General features: G+C 43.7%; 1 protein-coding gene across 4 annotated transcripts in view; it reads right to left on the reverse strand.

The window, feature by feature from the left end:
* sycp3 (synaptonemal complex protein 3) overlaps positions 1 to 18,018 on the reverse strand; it is a 203,584-nt gene that overhangs the window by 139,932 nt on the left and 45,634 nt on the right. For 2 of the 4 annotated variants that reach the window (XM_063065677.1, XM_063065676.1), the window contains exon 3: positions 15,392 to 15,479. The exons of 1 other annotated variant lie outside the window; for it this stretch is intronic. In XM_063065677.1, the coding sequence (XP_062921747.1) occupies positions 15,392 to 15,479 (88 nt within the window). Of the gene's footprint in view, positions 1 to 15,382; positions 15,480 to 18,018 lie in introns of all 4 variants that reach the window. One more of the 4 variants, XM_063065674.1, reaches the window with a different exon arrangement.

An 18,018-nucleotide genomic window follows, 5' to 3' on the forward strand; every position in this document is an offset into this window, starting at 1 on the left:
TAGACATGTGGTCGATGTTTAGAGATCTCGTGCAGGATGTAAGGGATAAATTTGTCACAGTGAGGAAGATAAAGAATGGTAGGGTGAAGGAACCATGGGTGACAAGTGAGGTGGAAAATCTAGTCAGGTGGAAGAAGGCAGCATACATGAGGTTTAGGAAGCAAGGATCAGATGGGTCTATTGAGGAATATAGGGAAGCAAGAAAGGAGCTTAAGAAGGGGCTGAGAAGAGCAAGAAGGGGGCATGAGAAGGCCTTGGTGAGTAGGGTAAATAAAAACACCAAGGCATTCTTCAATTATGTGAAGAACAAAAGGATGACAGGAGTGAAGGTAGGACCGATTAGAGATAAAGGTGGGAAGATGTGCCTGGAGGCTGTGGAAGTGAGCGAGGTCCTCAATGAATACTTCTCTTCGGAATTCACCAATGAGAGGGAACTTGATGATGGTGAGGACAATGTGAATGAGGTTGATGTTCTGGAGCATGTTGATATTAAGGGAGAGGAGGTGTTGGAGTTGTTAAAATACATTAGGACAGATAAGTCCCCGGGGCCTGATGGACTATTCCCCAGGCTGCTCCACGAGGTGAGAGAAGAGATTGCTGAGCCTCTGGCTGGGATCTTTATGTCCTCGTTGTCCACGGGAATGGTACCGGAGGATTGGAGGGAGGCGAATGTTGTTCCCTTGTTCAAAAAAGGTAGTAGGGATAGTCCGGTGAGCCTTACGTCTGTGGTGGGAAAGCTGTTGGAAAAGATTCTTAGAGATAGGATCTATAGGCATTTAGAGAATCATGGTCTGATCAGGGACAGTCAGCATGGCTTTGTGAAGGGCAGATCATGTCTAACAAGCCTGATAGAGTTCTTTGAGGAGGTGACCAGGCATATAGATGAGGGTATGGCAGTGGATGGGATCTATATGGATTTTAGTAAGGCATTTGATAAGGTTCTACACGGTAAGCTTATTCAGAAAGTTAGAAGGCATGGGATCCAGGGAAGTTTGGCCAGGTGGATTCAGAATTGGCTTGCCTGCAGAAGGCAGAGGGTGGTGGTGGAGGGAGTACATTCAAATTGGAGGATTGTGACTAGTGGTGTCCCACAAGGATCTGTTCTGGGACCTCTACTTTTCGTGATTTTTATTAACGACCTGGATGTGGGGGTAGAAGGGTGGGTTGGCGAGTTTGCAGACAACACAAAGGTTGGTGGTGTTGTAGATAGTGTAGAGAATTGTCAAAGATTGCAGAGAGACATTGATAGGATGCAGAAGTGGGCTGAGAAGTGGCAGATGGAGTTCAACCCAGAGAAGTGTGAGGTGGTACACTTTGGAAGGACAAACTCCAAGGCAGAGTACAAAGTAAATGGCAGGATACTTGGTAGTGTGGAGGAGCAGAGGGATCTCGGGGTACATGTCCACAGATCCCTGAAAGTTGTCTCACAGGTGGATAGGGTAGTTAAGAAAGCTTATGGGGTGTTAGCTTTCATAAGTCGAGGGATAGAGTTTAAGAGTCGCGATGTAATGATGCAGCTCTATAAAACTCTGGTTAGGCCACACTTGGAGTATTGTGTCCAGTTCTGGTCACCTCACTATAGGAAGGATGTGGAAGCATTGGAAAGGGTACAGAGGAGATTTACCAGGATGCTGCCTGGTTTAGAAAGTATGCATTATGATCAGAGATTAAGGGAGCTAGGGCTTTACTCTTTGGAGAGAAGGAGGATGAGGGGAGACATGATAGAGGTGTACAAGATAGTAAGAGGAATAGATAGAGTAGATAGCCAGCGCCTCTTCCCCAGGGCACCACTGCTCAATACAAGAGGTTTCAGGTAAGGGGTGGGAAGTTCAAGGGGGATATTAGAGGAAGGTTCTTTTACTCAGAGAGTGGTTGGTGCGTGGAATGCACTGCCTGAGTCAGTGGTGGAGGCAGATACACTAGTGAAGTTTAAGAGACTACTAGACAGGTATATGGAGGGATCTAAGGTGGGGGCTCATATGGGAGGCAGGGTTTGAGGGTCGGCACAACATTGTGGGCCAAAGGGCCTGTTCTGTGCTGTTCTATTCTATGTTCTATGTTAGTGAGTTGAAGGCATGGTATATTGGTGCTGGAAGCATGGTGACACTTGCGGGCTGACCCCAGCACGTTGTTGGACTGTGATAGTCACTGACGCAAAATGATGCATTTCACTGTACGTTTCAATGTTTTGATGTATATATGACAAATCTAATTTTTTAGTCAAGTCAATTCATTTCTTATTGTCATTTTGACCATAAACTGCTGGTACAGTACACAGTAAAAACAAAACAACATTCCTCCAGGACCATGGTGTTATATAAAACAACACAAAACTACACTAGACTAAGTGAAACAAAACAAGGTTACACTGGACTACGTAAGACAAAACAAAAACTACACTAGACTACAGACCTACACAGGACTACATAAAGTGCACAAAACAGTGCAGGGCAGTACAATAAATAATAAACAAGACAATAGGCACAGTAAAGGACAAATTACAATATAATAATAAATTATGCAGATGTCAGTCTAGTCTCTGGGTATTAAGGCGTCTGATGGCTTGGAAGAAACTGTTGCACAGTCCGGTCGTCAAAGCCCAAGTGCTTCGGTACCTTTTGCCAGATGGCAGGAGGGCGAATAGTTTGTATGAGGGCTGCGTGGGGTCCTTTGCAATGCTGTTGGCTTTACGGGTGCAGCATGTAGTGTAAAAGTCTGTAATGGCGGGAAGAGAGACCCCGATGATCTTCTCAGCTGACCTCACTATCCGCTGCAGGGTCTTGCGATCCGAGACGGTGCAATTCCCGAACTAGGCAGTGATGCAGCTGCTCAGGATGCTCTCAATACATCCTCTGTAGAATGTGGTGAGGATGGAGGATGGGAGTAGAGACGCTGCTGTGCTTTCTTGGCTACGGAGCTGGTGTTGAGGGACCAGATGAGATTCTCCGCTTGGTGAACACTAAGAAATTTGGTGCTCTTAACGATCTCTACGGAGGAGTTGTCGATGTTCAGCGGAGAGTGGTCGCTCCTGAAGTTAACAACCACCTCTTTTGTTTTGATCACATTCAGGTTGTTGGCTCTGTACAGTCCGTTAGCTGCAGCACCTCCTCTCTGTATGCTGACTCATCGTTCTTGCTGATGAGACCCACCACGGTCGTGTCATCGGCAAACTTGATGATGTGATTCGAGCTGTGTATTGCTGCACAGTCGTGGATCAGCAGAGTGAACAGCAGTGGACTACTTTAAATATCTTTAAATACGCAGCTGCAGAACCAGCAATTAGCCTATTTTTAAAGGGGCACCATTGAGTGGTACAGGAATTGCAAGGCATCTGACTTCAAGTCCCTACAAAGGACTGTGAGTACTGCTGAGAGGATCATCAGTATCTCTCTTCCATCCATTACAGCTATTTATCAGGACCTATGTGTACACAACACCCTTCGCATTGTCGATGATCCCTCCCATCTATCCAACAATCTCTTTAACACCTCCCCCCCAAAATCAGGCAGGAATTATCGTACATAGCATTAGGACAAGAACTGTTAGGATGGGAAACAGTTTCTTCCCCCAGGCCGCACGACTACTGAACTCCATGCTACCACCGAGGTCTCATCACATATGAACACCAATCATGCTATACTGTTTACTTTTTTTAAAAACTTGTATATGCACCTTATTGTTTGTTAATATATTTGTGGTATATATGTGCACAGTTGAATGACAATTAACTTGAACTTGAGAAAGTGATAATAAGCAAAAGTGGTATGTTAGCCTTTATAACAGAAGAGTTTGATTCCAGGAGTAAGGAAGTCTTATTGCAATGGTATATAATCATGTACAGTTTGATCTGCTTATTTAATGGAGGAAGTGCAATAAAGATTCACTACACTGATGCCAGAGATGATGGGTTTGCTGTCTGAGAACAGATTGAATACATGGGAATGGTTTCCTCTAGCTTATATGAATGAGAGGGGGTTTCATTGCAACTTACAAAACCTGGCCAGGGTTTGACAGGCCAGGTGCAGAGAGGATGCTTCTCCTGACTGAGACATCTTGGACCAGGAAGTGCAATGAGAGAGTACGGGTAGGATGCTCAAAATCAAAATCAGAATCAAGTCATGAAATTTGTTGTTTTGTGGCAGCAGTACAATGCAATGCCATCACACTTACATGGAGTGCCATCGCAGGAAAGCAGCATTCAACATCAAGGATACCCACATTCCAGGCCATGCTCCCTTTTGGATGCTGCCATCAGGAAGAAGGTATAGGAGCCTCAGAATCCACAGCACCAGGCTCAAGGACAGTTATTACCTCATAACCATCAGGCATTTGAACCAGTGGGGATAATTAATCTCAACTTTAAATGAAATACAGAACAATTTGGAACACTACCACTACTACTATGGTACTATAAAACTGTGTATTAGTTCCTAATACTTATCAACAGAGGAATTAGTCATAGAGTAAGAAAACACTACAGCACCGAAACAGCCTCTTTGCCTCATCTAGTCTGTGCCGAACCATTAATTTGCCTAGTACCATTGACCTGCACCTGAACCATAGGCCTCCATACCCCTCTTATCCAGGTATCTATACAAATTCTTCTTAAATGTTAAAATCAACCCCACATCCACCACTTGCACTGACAGCTTGTTCCACACTACCACCAACCTGAGTGAAGAATTCACCCTCATCTCTCATTTAAACATTTCACTTTTCATCCTTAACCGCTAGCTGTCGTCTCACCCAACTTCAAAAGAAGAAACCTGCTTGCATTTATCCTGTCTATACCCCACATAATTTTGTATACCTCCATCATATCTCCTCTCAATCTTCTATGTTCTAGAGAATAATGTCCCAATCTATTCAACATAACTCAGGTCCTTAAGTTCCAGCAACATTCTTTTAAATTTTCCCTGCATTCTTTCAATCTTATTTACATCTTTCCTGTAGATAGGTGACCAAAGCTGCACACAATACTCTAAATTAGACCTCATCAACATCTGATACAATTTCAACATAACATCCCAACTCCTGTATTCACTACATTCATTTTTTAAGGTCAGTGCCAAAAGCTTTCTTTACGACCCCATCTACCTGTGAAACTATATTCAAAGAATTATGAATCTGTTTTTCTAAATTCTTCTATACTACCTGTGACGAAAGACCAAATTATCAGAAGATTGATGCTAATGAGAGAGATAAGTGAGACAATGGAGCAGCATTCAGAAATGTTAATGAGAGACGAGAGAGATTAACGAAAAGAGACACAGTTCCGAGTATTGTCAGACCGGTTGCTTTGAACCTGAACTGCTTGAAGTTTGATGGACAGGCGATACCCCAGCAGGGGGATAAAAGGAACAGGCTCGCTAAGGCAAGACAGACACCACGAGATAACGAGACCCTGGAAGTGCAGTGTGCCCCCCCCCCGACAAGTTGGTGGGAGTTTTGGAGGTCTGCTCGCGGGACCGACCATAGACACACAGGGTGAAAAGGTACGATCGGCAGGAACCTGGTGTGTGTGTCTGCCCTTGCCTGGGTGCCAGGTTCACCGCGGAAGAATGAACGTGTCCAGAACGGAGGGGTCACAGTCGGTGACGTCAGAAGACATTAAAAAAGGGCTCGCCCGAAAGCTAACTGCGGAGGAACATCAAGGTCCATCTGAATTCGATTTGCATATCATCATTCGCTCTCTCTCTCTCTCTCCAACGGCACGACAGCGATTGCTGCGAACTGTACGCAGCTGAACTGAACTCTGCGTCACTTGAGACTGATCATTTTACCCCTAGACTGCGATAGAGCTTGATTAATTCCTATTATCCTAGTTCTGTGTACATGTGTGTTTTATCATTGCTAACCTGTTGCATTTATATCCTTACGATTAGAGTACTGTGTTACTTATTTCTTTAATAAAACTTTCTTAGTTCCAGTAATCCAGACTCCAACTAAGTGGTCCATTTCTGCTGGTTTGACAACCCAGTTACGGGGTACGTAACATACCATACTCCTCAGCTGTGTAAGATGTGTACCATGGTTGTGGAATTCATCTGCATTGCGTTCTTTTGACTAAAAATGAACAAAATCAGCACAGACACCTAGGGTAGATAATGGGCTGTCTTCATAAAATGCATCCTCCAAATCTTCATTTTCATTATAACATTCAAGATGATTGTTGATACCTTCAAATTCTTCCTAGTTCTTAACTTGTTGAAGTCGTGAAATCATTTCATTTCCCATCCCAGCTGTTTCTGGCATTTGCAAGCCTGAATGCTTGAAACTGCAGTGAGTTAAACAGTTCTAAATTGTCTTATTGCTTATTTCTTACCAACTATCGCTGCTTTTTGAATAGAAAAACATGCAACTGACTCTATTTAAAAACCTTTGCTCGAAACACAGTGCTGTCTAATAGCCATGCAAGTGCATGTGACTGAAGCTAAACAGAAAATGTTTAGCAACATTTTCCTGCCCCAATTAAGCAGCATGGTGTCCCAATAAATAATGCAAATCGCAGTTATTTTCTCAATTAGGTTTTCTTCTTTAGGGGTTGTTCCAAACAAGCAGCTGCTTGATTAATTGATGATCCAATTAAGTGGAATCCACTGAATATTTAAGGTGGAGTTAATTAAATATATGGAATATCAAGGAATTAAAGATTGTAGGGAATTGGCACAAAAGAGCATCACAGATCAGCCATAATGATACTTTCAGTCAGGAAAAGCTTAAGATGCTTGGAGGCCTACTGCTGCCCTATTTCCTTGAGTTCCTGTGAGCATTTATTGGATCATAAGATACAGTATGCTGATGGTTCTGAAAAATGGCACTAAGCGAGCCATGATCTTGACAAATAGCAGATTCATAATTCCTGGTCCTACTCCTTTCCTTAGTTGAAGCTATAGAGAGCAGTCTGACTTTTTAGTATTAATATGATCCTCAAAACCATGCATAATCATAGAAAGGAACGGAAAGCTAATTCTTAAAAATTAGAAACCTATCTCTAAACTGCTTCAATGAACCAGCCTGGGTGAAGAACCTGCTCAAAAGCAGGTTAGGAATTTAATTTAAGGGAATTTAAAGGAACAAAGGTGATGAACTGAGAGCTTGGATACATACATGGAATTATGATGTAGTGGCCATTACAGAGACTTGGCTGGCACCAGGGCAGGAATGGATTCTCAATATTCCTGGATTTCAGTGCTTTAAAAGGGATAGAGAGGCGGGGAAAGGGGAGGAGGGGTGGCATTACTGGTCAGGGATACTACTACAGCTACAGAAAGGGTGGGTAGTGTAGCAGGATGAGTCAGTATGGGTGGAAGTCAGGAACAGGAAGGGAGCAGTTACTCTATTAGGGGTATTCTATAGGAAACCTAGTAGCAGCAGAGATACAGAGGAGCAGATTGGGAGGCCGATTTTGGAAAGGTGCAAAAATAACAGGGTTGTTATCTTGGGTGACTTTAACTTCCCTAATAATAATTGGCACCTGATTAGTTCCAAGGGTTTAGATGGGGCAGAGTTTAAGTGTGTCCAGGACGGATTCCTGTCACAGTATGTGGCCAGGCCAACTGGGGGAATGCCATACTAGATCTAGTACTAGGTAATGAATCGGGTCAGGTCACAGATCTCTCAGTGGGTGAGCATCTGGGGGACAGTGACCACCACTCCCTGGCCTTTATCATTATCATGGAAAAGGATAGAATCAGAGAGGACAGGAAAATTTTTAATTGGGGAAGGGCAAATTATGAGGCTATAAGGCTAGAACTTGCAGGTGTGAATTGGGATGATGTTTCTGCAGGGAGATGTACTATGGACATGTGGTCGATGTTTAGAGATCTCTTGCGGGATGTTAGGGATAGATTTGTCCCGGTGAGGAAGATAAAGAATGGTAGGGTGAAGGAACCATGGGTGACAAGTGAAGTGGAAAATCTAGTCAGGTGGAAGAAGGCAGCATACATGAGGTTTAGGAAGCAAGGATCAGATGGGTCTATTAAGGAATATAGGGAAGCAAGAAAGGAGCTTAAGAAGGGGCTGAGAAGAGCAAGAAGGGGGCATGAGAAGGCCTTGGTGAGTAGGGTAAAGGAAAACCCCAAGGCATTCTTCAATATGAGTGAGGTTGATGTTCTGGAGCATGTTGATATTAAGGGAGAGGAGGTGTTGGAGTTGTTAAAATACATTAGAACGGATAAGTCCCCGGGGCCTGACGGAATATTCCTCAGACTGCTCCATGAGTCGAGGGAAGAGATTGCTGAGCCTCTGGCTAGGATCTTTATGTCCTTGTTGTCCACGGGAATGGTACTGGAGGGAGGCGAATGTTGTCCCCTTGTTCAAAAAAGGTAGTAGGGATAGTCCGAGTAATTATAGACCAGTGAGCCTTACGTCTGTGGTGGGACAGCGGTTGGAAAAGATTCTTAGAGGTAGGATCTATAGGCATTTAGAGAATCATGGTCAGATCAGGGACAGTCAGCATGGCTTTGTGAAGGGCAGATCGTGTCTAACAAGCCTGATAGAGTTCGTTGAGGAGGTGACTAGGCATATAGATGAGGGTAGTGCAGTGGATGTGATCGAGATGGATTTTAGTAAGGCATTTGACAAGGTTCCACATGGTAGGCTTATTCAGAAAGTGAGAAGGCATGGGATCCAGGGAAGTTTGGCCAGGTGGATTCAGAATTGGCTTGCCTGCAGAAGGCAGAGGGTCGTGGTGGAGGGAGTACATTCAGATTGGAGGATTGTGACTAGTGGTGTCCCACAAGGATCTGTTCTGGGACCTCTTCTTTTCGTGATTTTTATTAACAACCTGGATGTGGGGGTAGAAGGGTAGGTTGGCAAGTTTGCAGATGACACAAAGGTTGGTGGTGTTGTAGATAGTGTAGAGAATTGTCAAAGATTGCAGAGAGACATTGATAAGATGCAGAAGTGGGCTGAGAAGTGGCAGATGGAGTTGAACCTGGAAAAGTGTGAGGTGGTACACTTTGGAAGGACAAACTCCAAGGCAGAATACCAAGTAAATGGCAGGATACTTGGAAGTGTGGAGGAGCAGAGGGATCTGGGGGTACATGTCCACAAATCCCTGAAAGTTGCCTCACAGGTAGATAGGGTAGTTAAGAAAGCTTATGGGGTATTAGCTTTCATAAGTCAAGGGATAGAGTTTAAGAGTCACGATGTAATGATGCAGCTCTATAAAACTCTGGTTAAGCCACACTTGGAGTACCGTGCCCCGTTCTGGTCGCCTCACTATAGGAAGGTTGTGAAAGCATTGGAAAGGGTACAGAGGAGATTCACCAGGATGCGGCCTGGTTTAGACAGTATGCATCATGATCAGAGATTAAGGGAGCTAGGGCTTTACTCTTTGGAGAGAAGGAGGATGAGAGGAGACATGATAGAGGTGTACAAGATAATAAGAGGAATAGATAGAGTGGATAGCCAGCGCCTCTTCCCCAGAGCACCACTGCTCAATACAAGAGGACATGGCTTTACGGTAAGGGGTGGGAAATTCAAGGAGGATGTTAGAGGAAGGTTTTTTACTCAGAGAGTGGTTGGTGCGTGGAATGCACTGCCTGAGTCAGTGGTGGAGGCAGATACACTCATGAAGTTTAAGAGACTACTAGACAGGTATATGGAGGAATTTAAGGTGGGGGGTTATATGGGAGGCAGGGTTTGAGGGTCGGCACAACTTTGTGGGCCGAAAGGCCTGTAATGTGCTGTACTATTCTATGTTCTAAAGGCCGGGGCAACATTCTGCAGACCTTGGCAACAATTTACACTAGGGTAGCATAACTGTTAAGGCAACACTATTACAGCTTGGAGATTTAGATTTTGGAGCTCAGTTGTAAGGAGTCTGTACATCCTGTCTGTGAAACACATGGGTTTCCTCCAGGTCTCCAGTTTTCTCCCACAGTCCAAAGACGTACTGGTTAGTAGGTTAATTGGTGATTAAAAATTGTCCTGTGTCTAATGCTAAATAGGTGGGTGCTGAGCTGGAAAGGCCCATTCTGTGCTGTATCTATCTATATGTGTGTGTGTATATATACACACACACACACACACACACACACACACACACACGTAGATGAATGAATGAATAAATAAATAAGACTTCTCTTTGGGTGCCACAGAAGAGTAGTGGTTAGCGCAATGCTATTGCAGCTCGAGGGTGTTGGAGTTCGGAGTTCAATCCCAGCATCCTCTGTAAGGAGTCGCTGTACAAACTCCCCATGGAATGCATGGGTTTTCTCTGGGTGCTCCAGTTTCCTCCCACAGTTCAAAGTCATACCAGTTAGTAGTTTAATTGGTCATTGTAAATTAGGTTATGGTTAAATCGGGTTGTCAGGGGTTGCAGGATGGTGCAGCTCAAAGGGTTGGAAGGGCTGATTCCACACTGTATCTCTAACTAACTAAATAAATACAGTTGAGATTGAGTGGCTAAGGGGGCAGAATTCCACAATTTTGTGCAGCATGGTCAGAACGGTCAGGCAACTCAGAATCAGAATCAGGTTGAATATCACCAGCATATGTTGTTGAATGTGTTAACTTCTCATTTCTGTTCTTGTTTACTGTCTCTCCAACTGCAGCAGAAAACCTCATTATTCCTGCCACTGAGAAAGTCAAATGTCCTGTTTCAGTGACTACCAACCAATCTCTCATTGACCATAATGAAACGAGGCTCCTGGACAATCTAGAACCCAGCCCTCCCCTACAGCCCCTACGATTCAGTTTACAGAGGATGCCATCTCAGCTACAATCAGCTCTAAATCATTAAGTGTACATATTTCAGGATGTTATTCATTGATTATAGCTCAGTCTTCAACACGATAATACATCATATGCTCAACTCGAAACTCCTGGATCTTGGCCTTAGGGACACCATCTGTCACTGACTTCCGGACTTCTGATGAGCACACTTCAGTCAATTTGTATTGGTCATAACATTTCATCTACCCTGACCTTCAATATTGGTGAAGCTCCCCAGGGTGCTCAGTCCCTTGGTCTATGTATACCTATGACTGCGTAGCCTAATAGTGTGCCAATTCAATCTTCATTCAATGAACCCCACTATCTGGGTCATGCCATCTTCTTGGAGCTACTATTGAGCAGGAGGTCTAGAATCTTGAAATCTCACAACATCACATTTAAGAATAGCTATTTCTACAGATGTCCTATGAAGAGCATTCTAGCAAGTTGCATCACTGTCTGACATGGAGGAGCCATTGCACAGGGTTGGAAAAAGCTGCAGGAAGTTGTAAACTCAGCCAGCTCCATCATAGGCACTAGCTTCCCCAGCATCAAAGACATCTTCAAAAGGCGGTGCAGCAAGGCAGCATGTACTATTAAGGACCCTCACCACCCAGGACGTGCCCTCTTCTCATTGCTACCATCAAGGAAGGGGTACAGGAGCCAGAAGACACACACTCAACATTTCAGGAACAGCTGCTTCATCAAATTTCTGAATGGACAATCAACCCAAGAGCACAATCTCACTATTTTTTCCTCTCTTTTTGCACTAATTTTAATTTTTTTCATATATATATTAATTTATTCTAATTTATAGGTTTTTATAGTTTTGTTTATGATTATGCATTGCAATGTACTGCTGCTGCAAAACAACAAGTTTCACGAAATATGCCCAAGATATTAAACCTCACTGTGATTCTGAGCTACTTTCCTTCAATCATTTGATGCTTGAACCAACCGGAAAAACCCTAAACACTACAGTCTAGCATCACTATGACCATTTTGGTCACTTGGCACAAGACTTTTTTTCTCCTAATTGTACTGCATTAAAAGTTGTGTGTAACTTATTTATGTTTTTTCTTGGGAATTCACTTTATATGATGCTGTGTGCCTGTGATACTGCTGCAATTAAGCTTTGCATTCCACCTGTGCATATGTGTTCTTAGTGCAAATGGCAATAAACTCAATTTTGAAGTTCAGTGGTGACACCATTGTTGCAGACTGGATCAACAATAATGGTGCACAAGAAGGAGATTGCGAACCATGTGAAATCATGTCAGCACAGCAACCCAACCATGAATGTCAGCAAGATGAAAGTGTTGGTCGTTAAAGGAAGCACGGGGATGAGGGTGAGGGAGGATGTGAATGAACCCCATCCTTATCAAAGGAGGTGCTATAGAGATGGAGTATAACTTCAAAATCCAAGGCAAACATGTGTTGGATTCAGCAGTTCAATACTTAGATTAGACTGCTTAATTGATATTATCTTTGCAGTTTAACAATTAGTTATCTGCTTTTGATTTAAGTATTTATGTGCATATAACAGAGGAAGAGTTGGGGAGCATTATCATGGAAGGCTTGGAACACAGACAGTTCTACATAGTCAATGAAGAGGCAATACTTTGTACTCAATACTTTAAGACCACTGTGCCAAAAGCTTTCTTTATGACCCTATCTATCTGTGCCACCATTTTCAAAGAATTATGCACCCGTATCTCTAGGTTCCTTTGTTCTACCGCACTCCTCAGTGCCTTAAGGCCTACCCTGGTCGGTCCTCTCAAAGTGCAACACCTCACACTTGTATGCATTAAATTCCATCTGCCATTTTTGCCCCCCTTTTTCCAGCTGGTTCACATAGACAACATCCACTGCCTTGCCTTCATCAACTTTCCTGGCATCTTCCTTGAAAAACTCTTTAAGAATGGTTAGACATACACAAAACAAAGGTCACTGTCCCTAATCAGCCTGTCTATCCAAATACTCATATAACCAATCCCTTAGACTACCTTCCAATAACTTTCCCACTACAGATGTCAGGCTCACCGGCCTATAATTTCCTGGTTGATTCTTAGAGACTTTCTTAAATAGCAGAACATTAGCTCCAATGCTTTGGTATCTCACCTGTCGCTAAGGATGATTTAAATAACTCTGATAGGGCCCCTGCAATGTCTACACTACCCTCCCAGAGGATCCAAGGGAACACCTTGTCAGGCCCTGGGGATTTGTCCACCCTAATTTACCTCAAGACAGCAAACACCTCCTCCTCTGTAATCTGTATAGGGTCCATGACCTTGTTGGTGCTTTGCCTCACTTCTATAGCTCTATGTCCATCTCCTGGGTAAATGCAGATGGAATGGCGGAACAGACTCAATAAGCCGAATGGACTAATTATGCTCCGATGTCTTATGGTCTTAACCTACCAACCGGTACGTCTTTGGAATGTGGGAGGAATCTAAAGTACCCAGAGGAAACCCACACGGTCACAGGGAGAACCTACAAACTCCTTATAGGCAGCCACAGGAAATAAACTTGGGTCACCTGTACTATAAAGTATTGTGCTAACCACTACGCTACTGTGCCACCTCAAGAACCTCGTTTGGGGTTTCCTCCTCACCTCCATTCTAAAAGAATGTCCCTCTATTCTGAGACTGTGTCTTCTGGTCCTAGACTTTCGCACCATAGCAAATATCCTCTCCACATCCACTCTATCAAGGTCTTTCAACATTCAATAGGTTTTAATGAGATCCCCCTCATTCTTCTGAATTCTAGTGAGTAGAGGCCCAGAGCCATGAAACACCTCTGATATGACAAGCTATTCAATCCTAGAATCATTTCCATCAACCTCCTTTGAACCCTCTCCAATGTCAGCACATCCCTTCTTGGATAAGGGGCCCTAAACAGCTCAGAATACTCCAAGTGAAGCATCACCAGTGCTTTATAAAGCCTCAACATTACATCCTTGCTTTTATTTTGTAGTCCTCTTGAAATGAATACTAACATCGTTATTTGCCTTCCTCATCAACCCCCTATCACTACAGCTTGCCTCTGAAACAGAGATGAAGAGGAATTTCTTTAGCCAGACGGTGGTGACTCTGTGGAAGTCATTGCCATAGACAGCTGTGGAGGCCAAGTCTTTATGTATATTTAAGGTAGAAGTTGATAGATTCTTGATTAGTAAGGGTGTCCAAAGAGCGAGATGGCAGTTGAATGGGGCTGAGAGGGATAACAAATCAGCCATGATGTATTGGCGGAGTGGCCTAATTCTGCACCCATGTCTTATGTTCTTATTTCTCCATGTATAGAAGCTCAGTATGTGTTCAGCTTGCTCACACAGAAGTTGCCAGACTGGTGAAAACTCTGCAGCTGAGAAAAGAGATTGGGGGACAACAGGTTCCAACACATACAACAGGAAATGCTAAGAGAGATCTTAAGATTCAGTCAGCCTGTAACAACATGGAGCAGCCATGGAGAGTCCCCAGTACTGTCCTTACTCAATGAGCCATTTTCGATGAACTCCTGGGTCCTGCAACTCAGTGTTGAGCAGCAGTACATCTCACACCAGCCCTCACAGGCAACCTCTGCACATGGACGCCTTGGCTCGCTTCACATACAGTCATATGGCAACAAGATCCTTCTCTACCACCCCTCCTGTTCATCCACTGGCTATTGTGGCTCCCCTCCCCCTCAACGCTTCTCTTCTCACCTGCCTATCACCTCTCTCTGGTTTCCCTCCTATTTCTCTTTCTTCCATGGTCCATTCACCTCTATCAAATTCTTTCTTCTTCAATCCCTTACCTCTTCCACCTACCGCCTCACAGCATCTTAATTCATCGCCCCCTCCCTCCCTCCCACTGATCTTGCCCCTCACCTGGTCTCACCTATCACATGCCAGCTTGTACTCCTTCCCCTCTCCTCCCACCTTCTAATTCTGGCTTCTTCCTGGTCCTTTCCAGTCTGATAAAGGGTCTCCAAGCGAAACATTGACTATTCCTTTCCAATGATGCTGACTGACCTGCTGAGTTCCTCCTGCATTTTTTATGTGTTGCTTTTGATTTTTCAGCATCTGCATCTCTTGTGGAACGATCACTAACTTTTTCATCTCTATGGGATCCCTATGTCAGTTTCTTAGGAGAGCAGAGTGCAATAGCGGTGAAGGCCCTGGTTTGTGCCAGTTTTCCAGCACGGCACTTTGCACAGTACTGTAGTAATGTTATGTATTGCACTGTATTGCTGCCACAAAAAAATTAATGATATATGTGAGTAAATGTGATTCTGAAATGGGTCTTAAAGAATGGGAAGGAGGCAGGGAGAGGGGATTCATGGTTGTGAAAAGGGGAAAGGAGAAGGGAGGGAGCAAGAAGTACCAGAGAAACATTCTGTAATGATCAATAAATCAATTGTTTGGAATCAAATGATGTTGCCTGGTGTCCCAGGGCTGAGCGTGTCTGCATTCCTACTCCACCCCTGGCATTCCTTCTGTCACCTGTCCCACATCCCTCCCGCAGCGCCACACCCTCATGATTCCCAACAGTATTTGGTCCCACTAGATTTACAAACTCGCTCTCTGCTCCACATTGACAAATACAGTACTATGCACGTGTATATTCTATCATCATTTATAAAATCTACAGTACCAAAGCTTAATAAAATTGCTGCTCACACATCATACCCAACGCTAATTTCGTCCATTTCCTCTTCCTGTTCAGTGCCTGTGCTGGACATTGTCCGTTTCCTCGCAAGTGGCAATGAAGCATCCTCTACGAATACAAAAATGCTCCATATCAGAATCAGATTTAATACCACTGATATATGAAGGTGCTCAAAAAGCTGGAAGACCTAAGGCCTAAATAACCCGGACCAGCTGAACTGCACCCTAGGGTTCTGAAAGAGGTAGTGATAGAGATGGTGGAGACATTAGTAATGGTCTTTCAAAAATCATTGGACTCTGGCGTGATGGCAGTGGACTGGAAAATTGCAAATGTCGCTCCACATTTGCAAATCTGCACATCTCCACATTTCAAAGAAGGAAGGCAGCAAAAAGGAAAGTATTGACCAGTTAGCCTTATCTCATTGGCTGGGAAAATGTTGGAGTCTATCATTAAGGATGAGGTTATGGAGTACTTGGTGACACAGGACAAGATAGGATAAGGTCAGCATGGTTCCCTTACGGGAAAGTCTTGCCTGACAAACCTGTTGGAATTCTTTGAGATTACATTTAGGATATATAAAGGGGATGCAGCGGATGTTGTATATTTGGACTTTCAGAAGGGCTTTGACAAGGTGCCACACATGAAGCTGCTACCAAGTTAAGAGCCCATGGTATTATAGGAAAGTTACTGACATGGTTAGAGAATTGGCTGATTGGTAGGAGGCAGTGAGTGGGAACAAAAGAACCCTTCTCTGGTTGGCTGCCAGTGACTAGTAGTGATCTGCAGGGGTCAGAGTTGGCACCGTTTATTTTTATGCTGTATATCAATGATTTAGATGATGGAATAGATGGCTTTGTTGCCAAGTTTGAAGATGATATGAAGATTGGTGGAGGGGCAGGTAGTGTTGAGGAAACAGGTAGGCTGCAGGAGGACTTAGACAGATGAGGAGAATGGGCAAGATAGGGGCAAATGAAATACAATGTGGGAAATGCATGGTCATGTACTTTGGTACAGGTCCACAATCCCTTATCCGAAATCCTTGGGGCAGTTGCATTTCGGAATTCAGAATTTTTCGGATTTCAGCTCCTCCCCCCCAATACCAAAAAGCATGTATGCTCAAGTCCCTTATTTAACCTGTCTCAGTGCAGTGGACTTTAGGACCCGGCGGCGCATCAAACCTAGGCACATCCTCCCATATACTTTAAATCATCTCTAGGTCACTTATAATACCCAATACAATGTAAATGCTATGTAAATAGTTGTTATGTTGCATTGTTTAGGGAATAATGACAAGAAAATTTTTTTATTTCCAACAAAAACATTCAATAAAACATAAAAATATACAACTTCAAACGAACCGAATCAAACACATGGTAAATGACTTATTGGAACAAATGTAAAACGTCACTGTCACTACAAAACTTCAGTAACTTGTCTGTTTATTTAAATTGTATACAGTGGTAGTTCCGACACTATTTTCTTCAGTGAGACACCACACAGACACACCACGATCAAGCTTCTGCAATAACTCCACTTTCTGCATTATTGATAATGGTAGATGCTTCCTTCTCTTTTTCTCATTGTTACCCATAGGGGTATCTGCAGCTCTTTTTGACATTTTCACAGTGAAATTAAACACAAAGTCAACAGTGTACATAAAATAGCAGCGAAGAGCAAATGCAGGTGTAACCAGTACAAGCGCTGAGCCACAACTAACGTCTGGCGGCCTCTGCTAGTGCTGCCACGTCACACTTGAGTGACGTCAGCTGTTGGCAAGAAAAAACTTTGGTTTTCAGAGCTTTTTGGATTTCAGAATTTCAGATAAAGGAATGTGCACCTGTAGTAGAAATAAATGTGCAGACTATTTTCTAAACACAGAGAAAATCCAAAAACCTTATATAGAACAACCTAAAGGTTAACTTGCAGGTAGAGTTGGTGGCAAAGTCGTCAAATGCAATGTTAGCATTCATTTCAAGAGGTCCAGAATACAAGAGCAAGTATGTGATGCTGAGGCTTTATAAGGCACTGGTGAGTCCTCACTTTGTGTATTGTTACGTACCCCGTAACTGGGTTGCCAAACCAGCAGAAATGGACCACTTAGTTGGAGTCTGGATTACTGGAACTAAGAAAGTTTTATTAAAGAAATAAGTAACACAGTACTCTAAACGTAAGGATATAAATGCAACGGGTTAGCAATGATAAAACACACATGTACACAGAACTAGGATAATAGGATCAATCAAGCTCTATCGCAGTCTAGGGGTAAAATGATCAATCTCAAGTGACACAGAGTTCAGTTCGCAGTAATCGCTGTTGTGCCGTTGGGGAGAGAGAGAGAGAGAGCGAATGCTGATATTCAAATCGGATTCAACAGACCTCTGATATTCCTCGCAGTTAGCTTTTGGGCGAGCCCTTTGTAATGTCTTCTGAGGTCACCAACTGTGACCCCTCCGTTCCGGATACAATCGTTCTTCTGCGGTGAACCGGCATCCAGGCAAGGGTGGACACACACACTAGGTTCTCGCCGATCGTACCTTCTCACCCTGTGCGTCTATGGTTGGTCCCGCGACCACACCTCCAAAACTCTCACCAACTTGTGGGGGCACACCGCTTTTCCAGGGTCTCGTTATCTCGTGTCATCGTGGTG

This window comes from Mobula hypostoma, chromosome 13, assembly GCF_963921235.1.
Source record: "Mobula hypostoma chromosome 13, sMobHyp1.1, whole genome shotgun sequence".
Lineage (NCBI taxonomy): Eukaryota > Metazoa > Chordata > Chondrichthyes > Myliobatiformes > Myliobatidae > Mobula > Mobula hypostoma.